Source organism: Heterodontus francisci, unplaced genomic scaffold, assembly GCF_036365525.1.
Source record: "Heterodontus francisci isolate sHetFra1 unplaced genomic scaffold, sHetFra1.hap1 HAP1_SCAFFOLD_1605, whole genome shotgun sequence".
Classification (NCBI taxonomy): Eukaryota; Metazoa; Chordata; class Chondrichthyes; order Heterodontiformes; family Heterodontidae; genus Heterodontus; species Heterodontus francisci.
The window spans coordinates 1-19,230 of NW_027140894.1; the positions used below are offsets into that span (position 1 = coordinate 1).

At 55.1% G+C, this 19,230-nt stretch overlaps 1 protein-coding gene across 1 annotated transcript in view; it reads left to right on the forward strand.

Moving 5' to 3' along the window:
- Window positions 1-337: 337 nt before the first annotated feature.
- Window positions 338-19,230, forward strand: part of LOC137361342 (integrin alpha-M-like) — a gene marked incomplete at its 3' end in the record, with an annotated part of 57,738 nt that continues 38,845 nt past the window's right edge. The window contains exons 1-2 of the mRNA XM_068026234.1: window positions 338-451; window positions 17,957-18,089. Of these exons, the coding sequence (XP_067882335.1) occupies window positions 18,009-18,089 (81 nt within the window). The remainder of the gene's footprint in view (window positions 452-17,956; window positions 18,090-19,230) is intronic.

Genomic DNA, 19,230 nt, shown 5'->3' on the forward strand with positions numbered 1-19,230 from the left:
TGAGAGACAGAGAGACAGAGACACAGAGAGATAGAGAGATAGAGAGAAAGAGGGACCTCCAGTTAGCTGAACTTAGCCGCACAAACCTCTGACTATTTGATAACAGATATTGAGCTCGGTCGGCGTAACAGGGCTTGGGGGCAGACGGAGGGGAATATGAGAGAGGTCCGAGTGCGGGGGAGAGCTGAACAAACACAAAGGTTCTGGACAGGGAGGTGAGGAGGGGGTCAGACACACAGGGGCTGAGCGGATGGAGGAGAGGATGGAGGGTCTGTGAAGAGAGGGTGGAGGAGAGGTCGGGGAAGGAAGGGTGGGTGTAAAACTAGAATATTGTGCTTCCTGAGATTAACTCACATCGGTGTTCCCGATCCCCACAGCTACCATTCGAGAAAAACTGTGGAACAGACGAAGTTTGCCTTGCGGACTTAGATGTGGCCATCAATCATTCCGGGTACGTCCCAAATTTCCGAAACAGACAAAGATGTGACACCCGGTCCCAGAGGGGGTAAAGGACAGTGTATCTAACACACTGTGAGACCCAGTCCCAGAGGGGGGAAAGGACAGTGTATCTAACACACTGTGAGACCCAGTCCCAGAGGGGGAAAGGACAGTGTATCTAACACACTGTGAGACCCAGTCCCAGAGGGGGAAAGGACAGTGTATCTAACACACTGTGAGACCCGGTCCCAGAGGGGGGAAAGGACAGTGTATCTAACACACTGTGACACCCAGTCCCAGAGGGGGAAAGGACAGTGTATCTAACACACTGTGAGACCCAGTCCCAGAGGGGGAAAGGACAGTGTATCTAACACACTGTGAGACCCGGTCCCAGAGGGGGGAAAGGACAGTGTATCTAACACACTGTGAGACCCAGTCCCAGAGGGGGAAAGGACAGTGTATCTAACACACTGTGAGACCCAGTCCCAGAGGGGGAAAGGACAGTGTATCTAACACACTGTGAGACCCGGTCCCAGAGGGGGGAAAGGACAGTGTATCTAACACACTGTGAGACCCAGTCCCAGAGGGGGAAAGGACAGTGTATCTAACGCACTGTAACACCCGGTCCCAGAGGGGGGAAAGGACAGTGTATCTAACACACTGTGACACCCAGTCCCAGAGGGGGAAAGGACAGTGTATCTAACACACTGTGACACCCGGTCCCAGAGGGGGAAAGGACAGTGTATCTAACACACTGTGACACCCGGTCCCAGAGGGGAAAGGACAGTGTATCTAACACACTGTGACACCCAGTCTCAGAGGGGGAATGGACAGTGTATCTAACACACTGTGACACCCGGTCCCAGAGGGGAAAGGACAGTGTATCTAACGCACTGTGACACCCAGTCCCAGAGGGGGAAAGGACAGTGTATCTAACACACTGTGACACCCAGTCCCAGAGGGGGAAAGGACAGTGTATCTAATACACTGTGACACCCAGTCCCAGAGGGGGGAAAGGACAGTGTATCTAACACACTGTGACACCCAGTCCCAGAGGGGGAAAGGACAGTGTATCTAACACACTGTGACACCCGGTCCCAGAGGGGGAAAGGACAGTGTATCTAACACACTGTGACACCCTGTCCCAGAGGGGGAAAGGACAGTGTATCTAACACACTGTGACACCCGGTCCCAGAGGGGGAAAGGACAGTGTATCTAACACACTGTGACACCCGGTCCAAGAGGGGGAAAGGACAGTGTATCTAACACACTGTGACACCCGGTCCCAGAGGGAGAAAGGACAGTGTATCTAACGCACTGTGACACCCGGTCCCAGAGGGGGAAAGGACAGTGTATCTAACGCACTGTGACACCCGGTCCCAGAGGGGGAAAGGACAGTGTATCTAACACACTGTGACACCCTGTCCCAGAGGGGGAAAGGACAGTGTATCTAACACACTGTGACACCCGGTCCCAGAGGAAGAAAGGACAGTGTATCTAACACACTGTGACACCCGGTCCCAGAGGGGGAAAGGACAGTGTATCTAACACACTGTGACACCCTGTCCCAGAGGGGGAAAGGACAGTGTATCTAACACACTGTGACACCCGGTCCCAGAGGGGGAAAGGACAGTGTATCTAACACACTGTGACACCCGGTCCCAGAGGGGGAAAGGACAGTGTATCTAACGCACTGTGACACCCGGTCCCAGAGGGGGAAAGGACAGTGTATCTAACACACTGTGACACCCGGTCCCAGAGGGGGAAAGGACAGTGTATCTAACACACTGTGACACCCAGTCTCAGAGGGGGAATGGACAGTGTATCTAACACACTGTGACACCCGGTCCCAGAGGGGGAAAGGACAGTGTATCTAACACACTGTGACACCCAGTCCCAGAGGGGGAAAGGACAGTGTATCTAACACACTGTGACACCCGGTCCCAGAGGGGGAAAGGACAGTGTATCTAACACACTGTGACACCCGGTCCCAGAGGAAGAAAGGACAGTGTATCTAACACACTGTGACACCCGGTCCCAGAGGGGGAAAGGACAGTGTATCTAACACACTGTGACACCCTGTCCCAGAGGGGGAAAGGACAGTGTATCTAACACACTGTGACACCCGGTCCCAGAGGGGGAAAGGACAGTGTATCTAACACACTGTGACACCCGGTCCCAGAGGGGGAAAGGACAGTGTATCTAACGCACTGTGACACCCGGTCCCAGAGGGGGAAAGGACAGTGTATCTAACGCACTGTGACACCCGGTCCCAGAGGGGGAAAGGACAGTGTATCTAACGCACTGTGACACCCGGACCCAGAGGGGGAAAGGACAGTGTATCTAACGCACTGTGACACCCGGTCCCAGAGGGGGAAAGGACAGTGTATCTAACGCACTGTGACACCCGGTCCCAGAGGGGGAAAGGACAGTGTATCTAACACACTGTGACACCCGGACCCAGAGGGGGAAAGGACAGTGTATCTAACACACTGTGACACCCGGTCCCAGAGGAAGAAAGGACAGTGTATCTAACGCACTGTGACACCCGGACCCAGAGGGGGAAAGGACAGTGTATCTAACGCACTGTGACACCCGGTCCCAGAGGGGGAAAGGACAGTGTATCTAACGCACTGTGACACCCGGTCCCAGAGGGGGAAAGGACAGTGTATCTAACACACTGTGACACCCGGACCCAGAGGGGGAAAGGACAGTGTATCTAACACACTGTGACACCCGGACCCAGAGGGGGAAAGGACAGTGTATCTAACGCACTGTGACACCCGGTCCCAGAGGGGGAAAGGACAGTGTATCTAACGCACTGTGACACCCGGTCCCAGAGGGGGAAAGGACAGTGTATCTAACACACTGTGACACCCGGTCCCAGAGGGGAAAGGACAGTGTATCTAACACACTGTGACACCCGGTCCCAGAGGGGGAAAGGACAGTGTATCTAACACACTGAGACACCCAGTCCCAGAGGGGGAAAGGACAGTGTATCTAACACACTGTGACACCCGGTCCCAGAGGAAGAAAGGACAGTGTATCTAACACACTGTGACACCCGGTCCCAGAGGGGGAAAGGACAGTGTATCTAACACACTGTGACACCCGGTCCCAGAGGGGGAAAGGACAGTGTATCTAACACACTGTGACACCCGGACCCAGAGGGGGGAAAGGACAGTGTATCTAACACACTGTGACACCCGGTCCCAGAGGGGGAAAGGACAGTGTATCTAACACACTGTGACACCCGGTCCCAGAGGGGGAAAGGACAGTGTATCTAACGCACTGTGACACCCGGTCCCAGAGGGGGAAAGGACAGTGTATCTAACGCACTGTGACACCCGGTCCCAGAGGGGGAAAGGACAGTGTATCTAACGCACTGTGACACCCGGACCCAGAGGGGGAAAGGACAGTGTATCTAACGCACTGTGACACCCGGTCCCAGAGGGGGAAAGGACAGTGTATCTAACGCACTGTGACACCCGGTCCCAGAGGGGGAAAGGACAGTGTATCTAACACACTGTGACACCCGGACCCAGAGGGGGAAAGGACAGTGTATCTAACACACTGTGACACCCGGTCCCAGAGGAAGAAAGGACAGTGTATCTAACGCACTGTGACACCCGGACCCAGAGGGGGAAAGGACAGTGTATCTAACGCACTGTGACACCCGGTCCCAGAGGGGGAAAGGACAGTGTATCTAACGCACTGTGACACCCGGTCCCAGAGGGGGAAAGGACAGTGTATCTAACACACTGTGACACCCGGACCCAGAGGGGGAAAGGACAGTGTATCTAACACACTGTGACACCCGGACCCAGAGGGGGAAAGGACAGTGTATCTAACACACTGTGACACCCGGTCCCAGAGGGGGAAAGAACAGTGTATCTAACACACTGTGACACCCGGTCCCAGAGGGGGAAAGAACAGTGTATCTAACACACTGTGACACCCGGTCCTCGAGGGGGAAAGAACAGTGTATCTAACACACTGTGACACCCGGTCCCAGAGGGGGAAAGGACAGTGTATCTAACGCACTGTGACACCCGGTCCCAGAGGGGGAAAGGACAGTGTATCTAACACACTGTGACACCCGGACCCAGAGGGGGAAAGGACAGTGTATCTAACACACTGTGACACCCGGTCCCAGAGGGGGAAAGAACAGTGTATCTAACACACTGTGACACCCGGTCCCAGAGGGGGAAAGAACAGTGTATCCAACACACTGTGACACCCAGTCTCAGAGAGGGAAAGGACAGTGTATCTAACACACTGTAACACCCAGTCCCAGAGGGGGAAAGGACAGTGTATCTAACACACTGTGACACCCAGTCCCAGAGGGGGAAAGGACAGTGTATCTAACACACTGTGACACCCGGTCCCAGAGGGGGGAAAGGACAGTGTATCTAACGCACTGTGACACCCGGTCCAAGAGGGGGAAAGGACAGTGTATCTAACACTCTGTTACTCCCGGTCCCAGAGGGGGGAAAGGACAGTGTATCTAACGCACTGTGACACCCGGTCCCAGAGGGGGAAAGGACAGTGTATCTAACACACTGTAACACCCGGTCCCAGAGGGGGAAAGGACAGTGTATCTAACACACTGTGACACCCGGTCCCAGAGGGGGGAAAGGACAGTGTATCTAACGCACTGTGACACCCAGTCCCAGAGGGGGAAAGGACAGTGTATCTAACACACTGTGACACCCGGTCCCAGAGGGGGGAAAGGACAGTGTATCTAACACACTGTGACACCCAGTCCCAGAGGGGGAAAGGACAGTGTATCTAACACACTGTGACACCCAGTCCCAGAGGGGGAAAGGACAGTGTATCTAACACACGGTGACACCCGGTCCCAGAGGGGGGAAAGGACAGTGTATCTAACACACTGTGACACCCGGTCCCAGAGGGGGAAAGGACAGTGTATCTAACACACTGTGACACCCGGTCCCAGAGGGGGAAAGGACAGTGTATCTAACACACTGTGAGACCCAGTCCCAGAGGGGGAAAGGACAGTGTATCTAACACACTGTGACACCCAGTCCCAGAGGGGGGAAAGGACAGTGTATCTAACACACTGTGACACCCGGTCCCAGAGGGGGGAAAGGACAGTGTATCTAACACACTGTGACACCCGGTCCCAGAGGGGTGAAAGGAAAGTGTATCTAACACACTGTGACACCCGGTCCCAGAGGGGGAAAGGACAGTGTATCTAACACACTGTGACACCCAGTCCCAGAGGGGGGAAAGGACAGTGTATCTAACACACTGTGACACCCGGTCCCAGAGGGGGAAAGGACAGTGTATCTAACACACTGTCACACCCGGTCCCAGAGGGGGGGAAAGGACAGTGTATCTAACACACTGTGACACCCAGTCCCAGAGGGGGAAAGGACAGTGTATCTAACACACTGTCACACCCGGTCCCAGAGGGGGAAAGGACAGTGTATCTAACACACTGTGACACCCGGTCCCAGAGGGGGGAAAGGACAGTGTATCTAACACACTGTCACACCCAGTCCCAGAGGGGGAAAGGACAGTGTATCTAACACACTGTGACACCCGGTCCCAGAGGGGGGAAAGGACAGTGTATCTAACACACTGTGACACCTGGTCCCAGAGGGGGGAAAGGACAGTGTATCTAACACACTGTGACACCCGGTCCCAGAGGGGGGAAAGGACAGTGTATCTAACGCACTGTCACACCCAGTCCCAGAGGGGGAAAGGACAGTGTATCTAACACACTGTCACACCCAGTCCCAGAGGGGGAAAGGACAGTGTATCTAACACACTGTCACACCCAGTCCCAGAGGGGGGAAAGGACAGTGTATCTAACACACTGTGACACCTGGTCCCAGAGGGGGGAAAGGACAGTGTATCTAACACACTGTCACACCCAGTCCCAGAGGGGGAAAGGACAGTGTATCTAACGCATTGTGACACCCGGTCCCAGAGGGGGAAAGGACAGTGTATCTAATGCATTGTGACACCCGGTCCCAGAGGGGGAAAGGACAGTGTATCTAATGCATTGTGACACCCGGTCCCAGAGGGGGAAAGGACAGTGTATCTAACACACTGTGACACCCGGTCCCAGAGGGGGAAAGGACAGTGTATCTAACACACTGTGACACCCGGTCACAGAGGGGGAAAGGACAGTGTATCTAACACACTGTGACACCCAGTCCCAGAGGGGGAAAGGACAGTGTATCTAACACACTGTGACACCCGGTCCCAGAGGGGGGAAAGGACAGTGTATCTAACGCATTGTGACACCCAGTCCCAGAGGGGGAAAGGACAGTGTATCTAACACACTGTGACACCCGGTCACAGAGGGGGAAAGGACAGTGTATCTAACGCACTGTGACACCCAGTCCCAGAGGGGGAAAGGACAGTGTATCTAACACACTGTGACACCCGGTCCCAGAGGGGGGAAAGGACAGTGTATCTAACGCATTGTGACACCCAGTCCCAGAGGGGGGAAAGGACAGTGTATCTAACGCACTGTGACACCCGGTCCCAGAGGGGGAAAGGACAGTGTATCTAACACACTGTGACACCCGGTCACAGAGGGGGAAAGGACAGTGTATCTAACACACTGTGACACCCGGTCCCAGAGGGGGAAAGGACAGTGTATCTAACACACTGTGACACCCAGTCCCAGAGGGGGGAAAGGACAGTGTATCTAACACACTGTGACACCCGGTCCCAGAGGGGGAAAGGACAGTGTATCTAACACACTGTGACACCCAGTCCCAGAGGGGGGAAAGGACAGTGTATCTAACACACTGTGACACCCGGTCCACGAGGGGAAAAGGACAGTGCATCTAACGCACTGTGACACCCGGTCCCAGAGGAGGGAAAGGACAGTGTATCTAACACACTGTGACACCCGGTCCCAGAGGGGGAAAGGACAGTGTATCTAACACACTGTGACACCCAGTCCCAGAGGGGGAAAGGACAGTGTATCTAACACACTGTGACACCCAGTCCCAGAGGGGGAAAGGACAGTGTATCTAACACACTGTGACACCCGGTCCCAGAGGAGGGAAAGGACAGTGTATCTAACACACTGTGACACCCAGTCCCAGAGGGGGAAAGGACAGTGTATCTAACACACTGTGACACCCAGTCCCAGAGGGGGAAAGGACAGTGTATCTAACACACTGTGACACCCGGTCCACGAGGGGAAAAGGACAGTGCATCTAACGCACTGTGACACCCGGTCCCAGAGGGGGGAAAGGACAGTGTACCTAACGCACTGTGACACCCGGTCCCAGAGGGGGAAAGGACAGTGTATCTAACGCACTGTGACACCCGGTCCACGAGGGGAAAAGGACAGTGCATCTAACGCACTGTGACACCCGGTCCCAGAGGGGGAAAGGACAGTGTATCTAATACACTGTGACACCCGGTCCCAGAGGGGGAAAGGACAGTGTATCTAACACACTGTGACATCCAGTCCCAGAGGGGGAAAGGACAATGTATCTAATACACTGTGACACCCGGTCCCAGAGGGGGAAAGGACAGTGTATCTAACACACTGTGACACCCGGTCCCAGAGGGGGAAAGGACAGTGTATCTAACACACTGTGACACCCGGTCCCAGAGTGCGGAAAGGACAGTGTATCTAACACACTGTGACACCCGGTCCCAGAGGGGGAAAGGACAGTGTATCTAACACACTGTGACACCCGGTCCCAGAGGGGGAAAGGACAGTGTATCTAACACACTGTGACACCCGGTCCAAGAGGGGGAAAGGACAGTGTATCTAACACACTGTGACACCCAGTCCCAGAGGGGGAAAGGACAGTGTATCTAACGCACTGTGACACCCAGTCCCAGAGGGGGAAAGGACAGTGTATCTAACGCACTGTGACACCCGGTCCCAGAGGGGGAAAGGACAGTGTATCTAACGCACTGTGACACCTGGTCCCAGAGGGGGAAAGGACAGTGTATCTAACGCACTGTGACACCCGATCCCAGAGGGGGAAAGGACAGTGTATCTAACGCACTGTGACACCCGATCCAAGAGGGGGAAAGGACAGTGTATCTAACGCACTGTGACACCCGGTCCCAGAGGGGGAAAGGACAGTGTATCTAACGCACTGTGACACCCGGTCCCAGAGGGGAAAAAGACAGTGTATCGAACGCACTGTGACACCCGATCCCAGAGGGGGAAAGGACAGTGTATCGAACGCACTGTGACACCCGATCCCAGAGGGGGAAAGGACAGTGTATCGAACGCACTGTGACACCCGATCCCAGAGGGGGAAAGGACAGTGTATCTAACGCACTGTGACACCCGGTCCCAGAGGGGGAAAGGACAGTGTATCTAACGCACTGTGACACCCGGTCCCAGAGGGGGAAAGGACAGTGTATCTAACGCACTTTGACACCCGGTCGCAGAGGGGGAAAGGACAGTGTATCGAACACACTGTGACACCCGGTCCCAGAGGAGGAAAGGACAGTGTATCTAACACACTGTGACACCCAGTCCCAGAGGGGGGAAAGGACAGTGTATCTAACACACTGTGACACCCGGTCCCAGAGGGGGAAAAGGACAGTGTATCTAACGCACTGTGACACCCGGTCCCAGAGGGGGGAAAGGACAGTGTATCTAACGCACTGTGACACCCGGTCCCAGAGGGGGAAAGGACAGTGGATCTAACGCACTGTGACACTCGGTCCCAGAGGGGGAAAGGACAGTGTATCTAACACACTGTGACACCCGGTCCCAGAGGGGGAAAGGACAGTGTATCTAACGCACTGTGACACCCGGTTCCAGAGGGGGGAAAGGACAGTGTATCTAACACACTGTGACACCCGGTCCCAGAGGGGGAAAGGACAGTGTATCTAACACACTGTGACACCCAGTCCCAGAGGGGGGAAAGGACAGTGTATCTAACACACTGTGACACCCAGTCCCAGAGGGGGGAAAGGACAGTGTATCTAACGCACAGTGACACCCAGTCCCAGAGGGGGGAAAGGACAGTGTATCTAACACACTGTGACACCCGGTCCCAGAGGGGGAAAGGACAGTGCATCTAACACACTGTGACACCCGGTCCCAGAGGGGGAAAGGACAGTGTATCTAACACACTGTGACACCCAGTCCCAGAGGGGGGAAAGGACAGTGTATCTAACACACTGTGACACCCTGTCCCAGAGGGGGAAAGGACAGTGTATCTAACACACTGTGACACTCAGTCCCAGAGGGGGAAAGGACAGTGTATCTAACGCACTGTGACACCCAATCCCAGAGGGGGAAAGGACAGTGTATCTAACACACTGTGACACCCAATCCCAGAGGGGGAAAGGACAGTGTATCTAACACACTGTGACACCCAGTCCCAGAGGGGGAAAGGACAGTGTATCTAACGCACTGTGACACCCGGTCCCAGAGGGGGAAAGGACAGTGTATCCAACGCACTGTGACACCCGGTCCCAGAGGGGGAAAGGACAGTGTATCTAACCCACTGTGACACCCGGTCCCAGAGGGGGAAAGGACAGTGTATCTAACGCACTGTGACACCCGGTCCCAGAGGGGGGAAAGAACAGTGTATCTAACGCACTGTGACACCCGGTCCCAGAGGGGGGAAAGGACAGTGTATCTAACGCACTGTGACACCCGGTCCGAGAGGGGCAAAGGACAGTGTATCTAACACACTGTGACACCCGGTCCCAGAGGGGGAAAGGACAGTGTATCTAACACACTGTGACACCCGGTCCCAGAGAGGGAAAGGACAGTGTATCTAACGCACTGTGACACCCGGTCCCAGAGGGGGAAAGGACAGTGTATCTAACACACTGTGACACCCGGTCCCAGAGAGGGAAAGGACAGTGTATCTAACGCACTGTGACACCCGGTCCCAGAGAGGGAAAGGACAGTGTATCTAACACACTGTGACACCCGGTCCCAGAGGGGGAAAGGACAGTGTATCTAACACACTGTGACACCCGGACCCAGAGAGGGAAAGGACAGTGTATCTAACGCACTGTGACACCCGGTCCCAGAGAGGGAAAGGACAGTGTATCTAACACACTGTGACACCCGGTCCCAGAGGGGGAAAGGACAGTGTATCTAACGCACTGTGACACCCGGTCCGAGAGGGGCAAAGGACAGTGTATCTAACGCACTGTGACACCCGGTCCCAGAGGGGGAAAGGACAGTGTATCTAACACACTGTGACACCCGGTCCCAGAGAGGGAAAGGACAGTGTATCTAACGCACTGTGACACCCGGTCCCAGAGGGGGAAAGGACAGTGTATCTAACACACTGTGACACCCGGTCCCAGAGAGGGAAAGGACAGTGTATCTAACGCACTGTGACACCCGGTCCCAGAGGGGGAAAGGACAGTGTATCTAACACACTGTGACACCCGGTCCCAGAGGGGGAAAGGACAGTGTATCTAACACACTGTGACACCCGGTCCCAGAGGGGGAAAGGACAGTGTATCTAACACACTGTGACACCCGGTCCCAGAGGGGGAAAGGACAGTGTATCTAACACACTGTGACACCCGGTCCCAGAGGGGTAAAGGACAGTGTATCTAACGCACTGTGACACCCGGTCCCAGAGGGGGGAAAGGACAGTGTATCTAACACACCGTGACACGCGGTCCCAGAGGGGGGAAAGGACAGTGTATCTAACACACTGTGACACCCGGTCCCAGAGGGGGAAAGGACAGTGTATCTAACACACTGTGACACCCGGTCCCAGAGGGGGAAAGGACAGTGTATCTAACACACTGTGACACGCGGTCCCAGAGGGGGGAAAGGACAGTGTATCTAACGCACTGTGACACCCGGTCTCAGAGGGGGGAAAGGACAGTGTATCTAACACACTGTGACACCCGGTCCCAGAGGGGGGAAAGGACAGTGTATCTAACACACTGTGACACCCGGTCCCAGAGGGGGGAAAGGACAGTGTATCTAACACACTGTGACACCCGGTCCCAGAGGGGGGAAAGGACAGTGTATCTAACACACTGTGACACCTGGTCCCAGAGGGGGGAAAGGACAGTGTATCTAACACACTGTGACACCCGGTCCCAGAGGGGGAAAGGACAGTGTATCTAACACACTGTGACACCCGGTCCCAGAGGGGGAAAGGACAGTGTATCTAACGCATTGTGACACCCAGTCCCAGAGGGGGAAAGGACAGTGTATCTAACACACTGTGACACCCGGTCCCAGAGGGGGAAAGGACAGTGTATCTAACGCATTGTGACACCCAGTCCCAGAGGGGGAAAGGACAGTGTATCTAATACACTGTGACACCCGGTCCCAGAGGGGGAAAGGACAGTGTATCTAACACACTGTGACACCCGGTCCCAGAGGGGGGAAAGGACAGTGTATCTAACACACTGTGACACCCGGTCCCAGAGGGGGAAAGGACAGTGTATCTAACACACTGTGACACCCGGTCCCAGAGGGGGAAAGGACAGTGTATCTAACACACTGTGACACCCGGTCCCAGAGGGGGAAAGGACAGTGTATCTATCACACTGTGACACCCAGTCCCAGAGTGGGAAAGGACAGTGTATCTAACACACTGTGACACCCGGTCCCAGAGGGGGAAAGGACAGTGTATCTAACGCACTGAGACACCCGGTCCCAGAGGGGGAAAGGACAGTGTATCTAACGCACTGTGACACCCGGTCCCAGAGGGGGGAAAGGACAGTGTATCTAACACACTGTGACACCCAGTCCCAGAGGGGGAAAGGACAGTGTATCTAACACACTGTGACACCCGGTCCCAGAGGGGGAAAGGGCAGTGTATCTAACACACTGTGACACGCGGTCCCAGAGGGGGGAAAGGACAGTGTATCTAACGCACTGTGACACCCGGTCCCAGAGGGGGAAAGGACAGTGTATCTAACGCACTGTGACACCCGGTCCCAGAGGGGGAAAGGACAATGTATCTAACACACTGTGACACCCGGTCCCAGAGGGGGGAAAGGACAGTGTATCTAACACACTGTGACACCCGGTCCCAGAGGGGGAAAGGACAGTGTATCTAACACACCGTGACACGCGGTCCCAGAGGGGGGAAAGGACAGTGTATCTAATACACTGTGACACCCGGTCCCAGAGGGGGAAAGGACAGTGTATCTAACACACCGTGACACGCGGTCCCAGAGGGGGAAAAGGACAGTGTATCTAATACACTGTGACACCCGGTCCCAGAGGGGGAAAGGACAGTGTATCTAACACACCGTGACACGCGGTCCCAGAGGGGGGAAAGGACAGTGTATCTAACACACTGTGACACCCAGTCCCAGAGGGGGAAAGGACAGTGTATCTAATGCACTGTGACACCCGGTCCCAGAGGGGGAAAGGACAGTGTATCTAACACACTGTGACACCCGGTCCCAGAGGGGGGAAAGGACAGTGTATCTAACACACTGTGATACCCAGTCCCAGAGGGGGGAAAGGACAGTGTATCTAACGCACTGTGACACCCGGTCCCAGAGGGGGAAAGGACAGTGTATCTAACGCACTGTGACACCCGGTCCCAGAGGGGGAAAGGACAGTGTATCTAACGCACTGTGACACCCGGTCCCAGAGGGGGAAAGGACAGCGTATCTAACACACTGTGACACCCAGTCCCAGAGGGGTAAAGGACAGTGTATCTAACACACTGTAACACCCGGTCCCAGAGGGGGAAAGGACAGTGTATCTAACACACTGTGACACCCGGTCCCAGAGGGGGAAAGGACAGTGTATCTAACACACCGTGACACGCGGTCCCAGAGGGGGAAAGGACAGTGTATCTAACACACTGTGACACCCGGTCCGAGAGGGGGGAAAGGACAGTGTATCTAACACACTGTGACACCCGGTCCCAGAGGGGGAAAGGACAGTGTATCTATCACACTGTGACACCCAGTCCCAGAGTGGGAAAGGACAGTGTATCTAACACACTGTGACACCCGGTCCCAGAGGGGGGAAAGGACAGTGTATCTAACACACTGTGACACCCAGTCCCAGAGGGGGAAAGGACAGTGTATCTAACACACTGTGATACCCGGTCCCAGAGGGGGAAAGGACAGTGTATCTAACGCACTGTGACACCCAGTCCCAGAGGGGGAAAGGACAGTGTATCTAACACACTGTGACACGCGGTCCCAGAGGGGGAAAGGACAGTGTATCTAACACACTGTGACACCCGGTCCCAGAGGGGGAAAGGACAGTGTATCTATCACACTGTGACACCCAGTCCCAGAGTGGGAAAGGACAGTGTATCTAACACACTGTGACACCCGGTCCCAGAGGGGGAAAGGACAGTGTATCTAACACACTGTGACACCCGGTCCCAGAGGGGGAAAGGACAGTGTATCTAACACACTGTGACACCCGGTCCCAGAGGGGGAAAGGACAGTGTATCTAACACACTGTGACACCCGGTCCCAGAGGGGTAAAGGACAGTGTATCTAACGCACTGTGACACCCGGTCCCAGAGGGGGGAAAGGACAGTGTATCTAACACACCGTGACACGCGGTCCCAGAGGGGGGAAAGGACAGTGTATCTAACACACTGTGACACCCGGTCCCAGAGGGGGAAAGGACAGTGTATCTAACACACTGTGACACCCGGTCCCAGAGGGGGAAAGGACAGTGTATCTAACACACTGTGACACGCGGTCCCAGAGGGGGGAAAGGACAGTGTATCTAACGCACTGTGACACCCGGTCTCAGAGGGGGGAAAGGACAGTGTATCTAACACACTGTGACACCCGGTCCCAGAGGGGGGAAAGGACAGTGTATCTAACACACTGTGACACCCGGTCCCAGAGGGGGGAAAGGACAGTGTATCTAACACACTGTGACACCCGGTCCCAGAGGGGGGAAAGGACAGTGTATCTAACACACTGTGACACCTGGTCCCAGAGGGGGGAAAGGACAGTGTATCTAACACACTGTGACACCCGGTCCCAGAGGGGGAAAGGACAGTGTATCTAACACACTGTGACACCCGGTCCCAGAGGGGGAAAGGACAGTGTATCTAACGCATTGTGACACCCAGTCCCAGAGGGGGAAAGGACAGTGTATCTAACACACTGTGACACCCGGTCCCAGAGGGGGAAAGGACAGTGTATCTAACGCATTGTGACACCCAGTCCCAGAGGGGGAAAGGACAGTGTATCTAATACACTGTGACACCCGGTCCCAGAGGGGGAAAGGACAGTGTATCTAACACACTGTGACACCCGGTCCCAGAGGGGGGAAAGGACAGTGTATCTAACACACTGTGACACCCGGTCCCAGAGGGGGAAAGGACAGTGTATCTAACACACTGTGACACCCGGTCCCAGAGGGGGAAAGGACAGTGTATCTAACACACTGTGACACCCGGTCCCAGAGGGGGAAAGGACAGTGTATCTATCACACTGTGACACCCAGTCCCAGAGTGGGAAAGGACAGTGTATCTAACACACTGTGACACCCGGTCCCAGAGGGGGAAAGGACAGTGTATCTAACGCACTGTGACACCCGGTCCCAGAGGGGGAAAGGACAGTGTATCTAACGCACTGTGACACCCGGTCCCAGAGGGGGGAAAGGACAGTGTATCTAACACACTGTGACACCCAGTCCCAGAGGGGGAAAGGACAGTGTATCTAACACACTGTGACACCCGGTCCCAGAGGGGGAAAGGGCAGTGTATCTAACACACTGTGACACGCGGTCCCAGAGGGGGGAAAGGACAGTGTATCTAACGCACTGTGACACCCGGTCCCAGAGGGGGAAAGGACAGTGTATCTAACGCACTGTGACACCCGGTCCCAGAGGGGGAAAGGACAATGTATCTAACACACTGTGACACCCGGTCCCAGAGGGGGGAAAGGACAGTGTATCTAACACACTGTGACACCCGGTCCCAGAGGGGGAAAGGACAGTGTATCTAACACACCGTGACACGCGGTCCCAGAGGGGGGAAAGGACAGTGTATCTAATACACTGTGACACCCGGTCCCAGAGGGGGAAAGGACAGTGTATCTAACACACCGTGACACGCGGTCCCAGAGGGGGAAAAGGACAGTGTATCTAATACACTGTGACACCCGGTCCCAGAGGGGGAAAGGACAGTGTATCTAACACACCGTGACACGCGGTCCCAGAGGGGGGAAAGGACAGTGTATCTAACACACTGTGACACCCAGTCCCAGAGGGGGAAAGGACAGTGTATCTAATGCACTGTGACACCCGGTCCCAGAGGGGGAAAGGACAGTGTATCTAACACACTGTGACACCCGGTCCCAGAGGGGGGAAAGGACAGTGTATCTAACACACTGTGATACCCAGTCCCAGAGGGGGGAAAGGACAGTGTATCTAACGCACTGTGACACCCGGTCCCAGAGGGGGAAAGGACAGTGTATCTAACGCACTGTGACACCCGGTCCCAGAGGGGGAAAGGACAGTGTATCTAACGCACTGTGACACCCGGTCCCAGAGGGGGAAAGGACAGCGTATCTAACACACTGTGACACCCAGTCCCAGAGGGGTAAAGGACAGTGTATCTAACACACTGTAACACCCGGTCCCAGAGGGGGAAAGGACAGTGTATCTAACACACTGTGACACCCGGTCCCAGAGGGGGAAAGGACAGTGTATCTAACACACCGTGACACGCGGTCCCAGAGGGGGAAAGGACAGTGTATCTAACACACTGTGACACCCGGTCCGAGAGGGGGGAAAGGACAGTGTATCTAACACACTGTGACACCCGGTCCCAGAGGGGGAAAGGACAGTGTATCTATCACACTGTGACACCCAGTCCCAGAGTGGGAAAGGACAGTGTATCTAACACACTGTGACACCCGGTCCCAGAGGGGGGAAAGGACAGTGTATCTAACACACTGTGACACCCAGTCCCAGAGGGGGAAAGGACAGTGTATCTAACACACTGTGATACCCGGTCCCAGAGGGGGAAAGGACAGTGTATCTAACGCACTGTGACACCCAGTCCCAGAGGGGGAAAGGACAGTGTATCTAACACACTGTGACACGCGGTCCCAGAGGGGGAAAGGACAGTGTATCTAACACACTGTGACACCCGGTCCCAGAGGGGGAAAGGACAGTGTATCTATCACACTGTGACACCCAGTCCCAGAGTGGGAAAGGACAGTGTATCTAACACACTGTGACACCCGGTCCCAGAGGGGGAAAGGACAGTGTATCTAACACACTGTGACACCCGGTCCCAGAGGGGTAAAGGACAGTGTATCTAACGCACTGTGACACCCGGTCCCAGAGGGGGGAAAGGACACTGTATCTAACACACTGTGACACCCGGTCCCAGAGGGGGAAAGGACAGTGTATCTAACGCACTGTGACACTCAGTCCCAGAGGGGGAAAGGACAGTGTATCTAACGCACTGTGACACCCAGTCCCAGAGGGGGAAAGGACAGTGTATCTAACACACTGTGACACCCGGTCCCAGAGGGGGAAAGGACAGTGTATCTAACACACTGTGACACCCAGTCCCAGAGGGGGAAAGGACAGTGTATCTAACGCACTGTGACACTCAGTCCCAGAGGGGGAAAGGACAGTGTATCTAACACACTGTGACACCCAGTCCCACAGGGGGAAAGGACAGTGTATCTAACGCACTGTGACACTCAGTCCCAGAGGGGGAAAGGACAGTGTATCTAACGCACTGTGACACCCAGTCCCAGAGGGGGAAAGGACAGTGTATCTAACGCACTGTGACACCCAGTCCCAGAGGGGGAAAGGACAGTGTATCTAACACACTGTGACACCCAGTCCCAGAGGGGGAAAGGACAGTGTATCTAACGCACTGTGACACTCAGTCCCAGAGGGGGAAAGGACAGTGTATCTAACACACTGTGACACCCAGTCCCAGAGGGGGAAAGGACAGTGTATCTAACGCACTGTGACACCCAGTCCCAGAGGAGGAAAGGACAGTGTATCTAACACACTGTGACACCCAGTCCCAGAGGGGGAAAGGACAGTGTATCTAACGCACTGTGACACTCAGTCCCAGAGGGGGAAAGGACAGTGTATCTAACACACTGTGACACCCAGTCCCAGAGGGGGAAAGGACAGTGTATCTAACGCACTGTGACACTCAGTCCCAGAGGGGGAAAGGACAGTGTATCTAACGCACTGTGACACCCAGTCCCAGAGGGAGAAAGGACAGTGTATCTAATGCACTGTGACACTCAGTCCCAGAGGGGGAAAGGACAGTGTATCTAACGCACTGTGACACCCAGTCCCAGAGGGGGAAAGGACAGTGTATCTAACACACTGTGACACCCGGTCCCAGAGGGGGAAAGGACAGTGTATCTAACACACTGTGACACCCGGTCCCAGAGGGGGAAAGGACAGTGTATCTAACACACTGTGACACCCGGTCCCAGAGGGGGAAAGGACAGTGTATCTAACACACTGTGACACCCAGTCCCAGAGGGGGAAAGGACAGTGTATCTAACACACTGTGACACCCAGTCCATATTGTTTTTAAGCTGGTGTATTTTACCTTCCCAGTTTAACCATCCAAGCAGGGGCCCAGGTAAACATCACTGTGCAGCTGAAGAACATGAAGGAAAGTTCCTATCACACGGCTGTGCGATTCCAGCACCCACAAGCTCTCTCCTTCCGCAGAGTGACCATCTTAAAGGTACAGGCCACGCGCAGAGCTCGGGCTGGGTGATGGGGGTAACACCCCCTCCCCACCGTTACTACAGAAACCCAAAGACCGCCTCTGTCAGGACATCCCATTGTGCCACACTGCTAATGAGTTGTCTTCACCGCTGGGATGCGGTACCCAGGTTGGGCACAGCAAGATCCCACACACAGAGATGTGATAATGACCCACATGATCAGGGTTAGGGATGATCGTCAGGGATAAACCGTGGCCCTGGAACACCGGGGAGAACTCCCTCCGCATCGCACCAAGAGTGGCCGTGGGATCTTTTACATCCACCCGAGAGGGCAGTCAGGGCCCCTCGGTTTAACGTCCTGAAAGACACCTCCGACAGTGCGGCACTCCCTCAGTACTGACCATCCGAGAGTGCGGCGCTCCCTCAGTACTGAGTCTCCGAGAGTGCGGCAATCCCTCAGTACTGACCCTCCGACAGTGCGGCGCTCCCTCAGTACTGACCATCCGAGAGTGCGGCACTCCCTCAGTACTGACCATCCGAGAGTGCGGCACTCCCTCAGTACTGAGTCTCCGAGAGTGCGGCGCTCCCTCAGTACTGACCCTCCGAGAGTGCGACACTCCCTCAGTACAGACCCTCCGAGAGTGCGGCACTCCCTCAGTACTGACCCTCCGACAGTGCGGCACTCCCTCAGTACTGACCATCCGAGAGTGCGGCGCTCCCTCAGTACTGAACCTCCGACAGTGCGACACTCCCTCAGTACTGACCCTCCGACAGTGCGACACTCCCTCAATACTGACCCTCCGACACTGCGGCACTCCCTCAGTACTGACCCTCCGACAGTGCGACACTCCCTCAGTACTGACCCTCCGAGAGTGCGGCAATCCCTCAGTACTGACCCTCCGAGAGTGCGGCGCTCCCTCAGTACTGACCCTCCGAGAGTGCGGCAATCCCTCAGTACTGAGTCTCCGAGAGTGCGGCAATCCCTCAGGACTGACCCTCCGACAGTGTGACACTCCCTCAGTACTGACCGTCAGACAGTGTGACACTCCCTCAGTACTGACCCTCTGACAGTGTGACACTCCCTCAGTACTGACCCTCTAACAGTGTGACACTCCCTCAGTACTGACCCTCTGACAGTGTGACACTCCCTCAGTAATG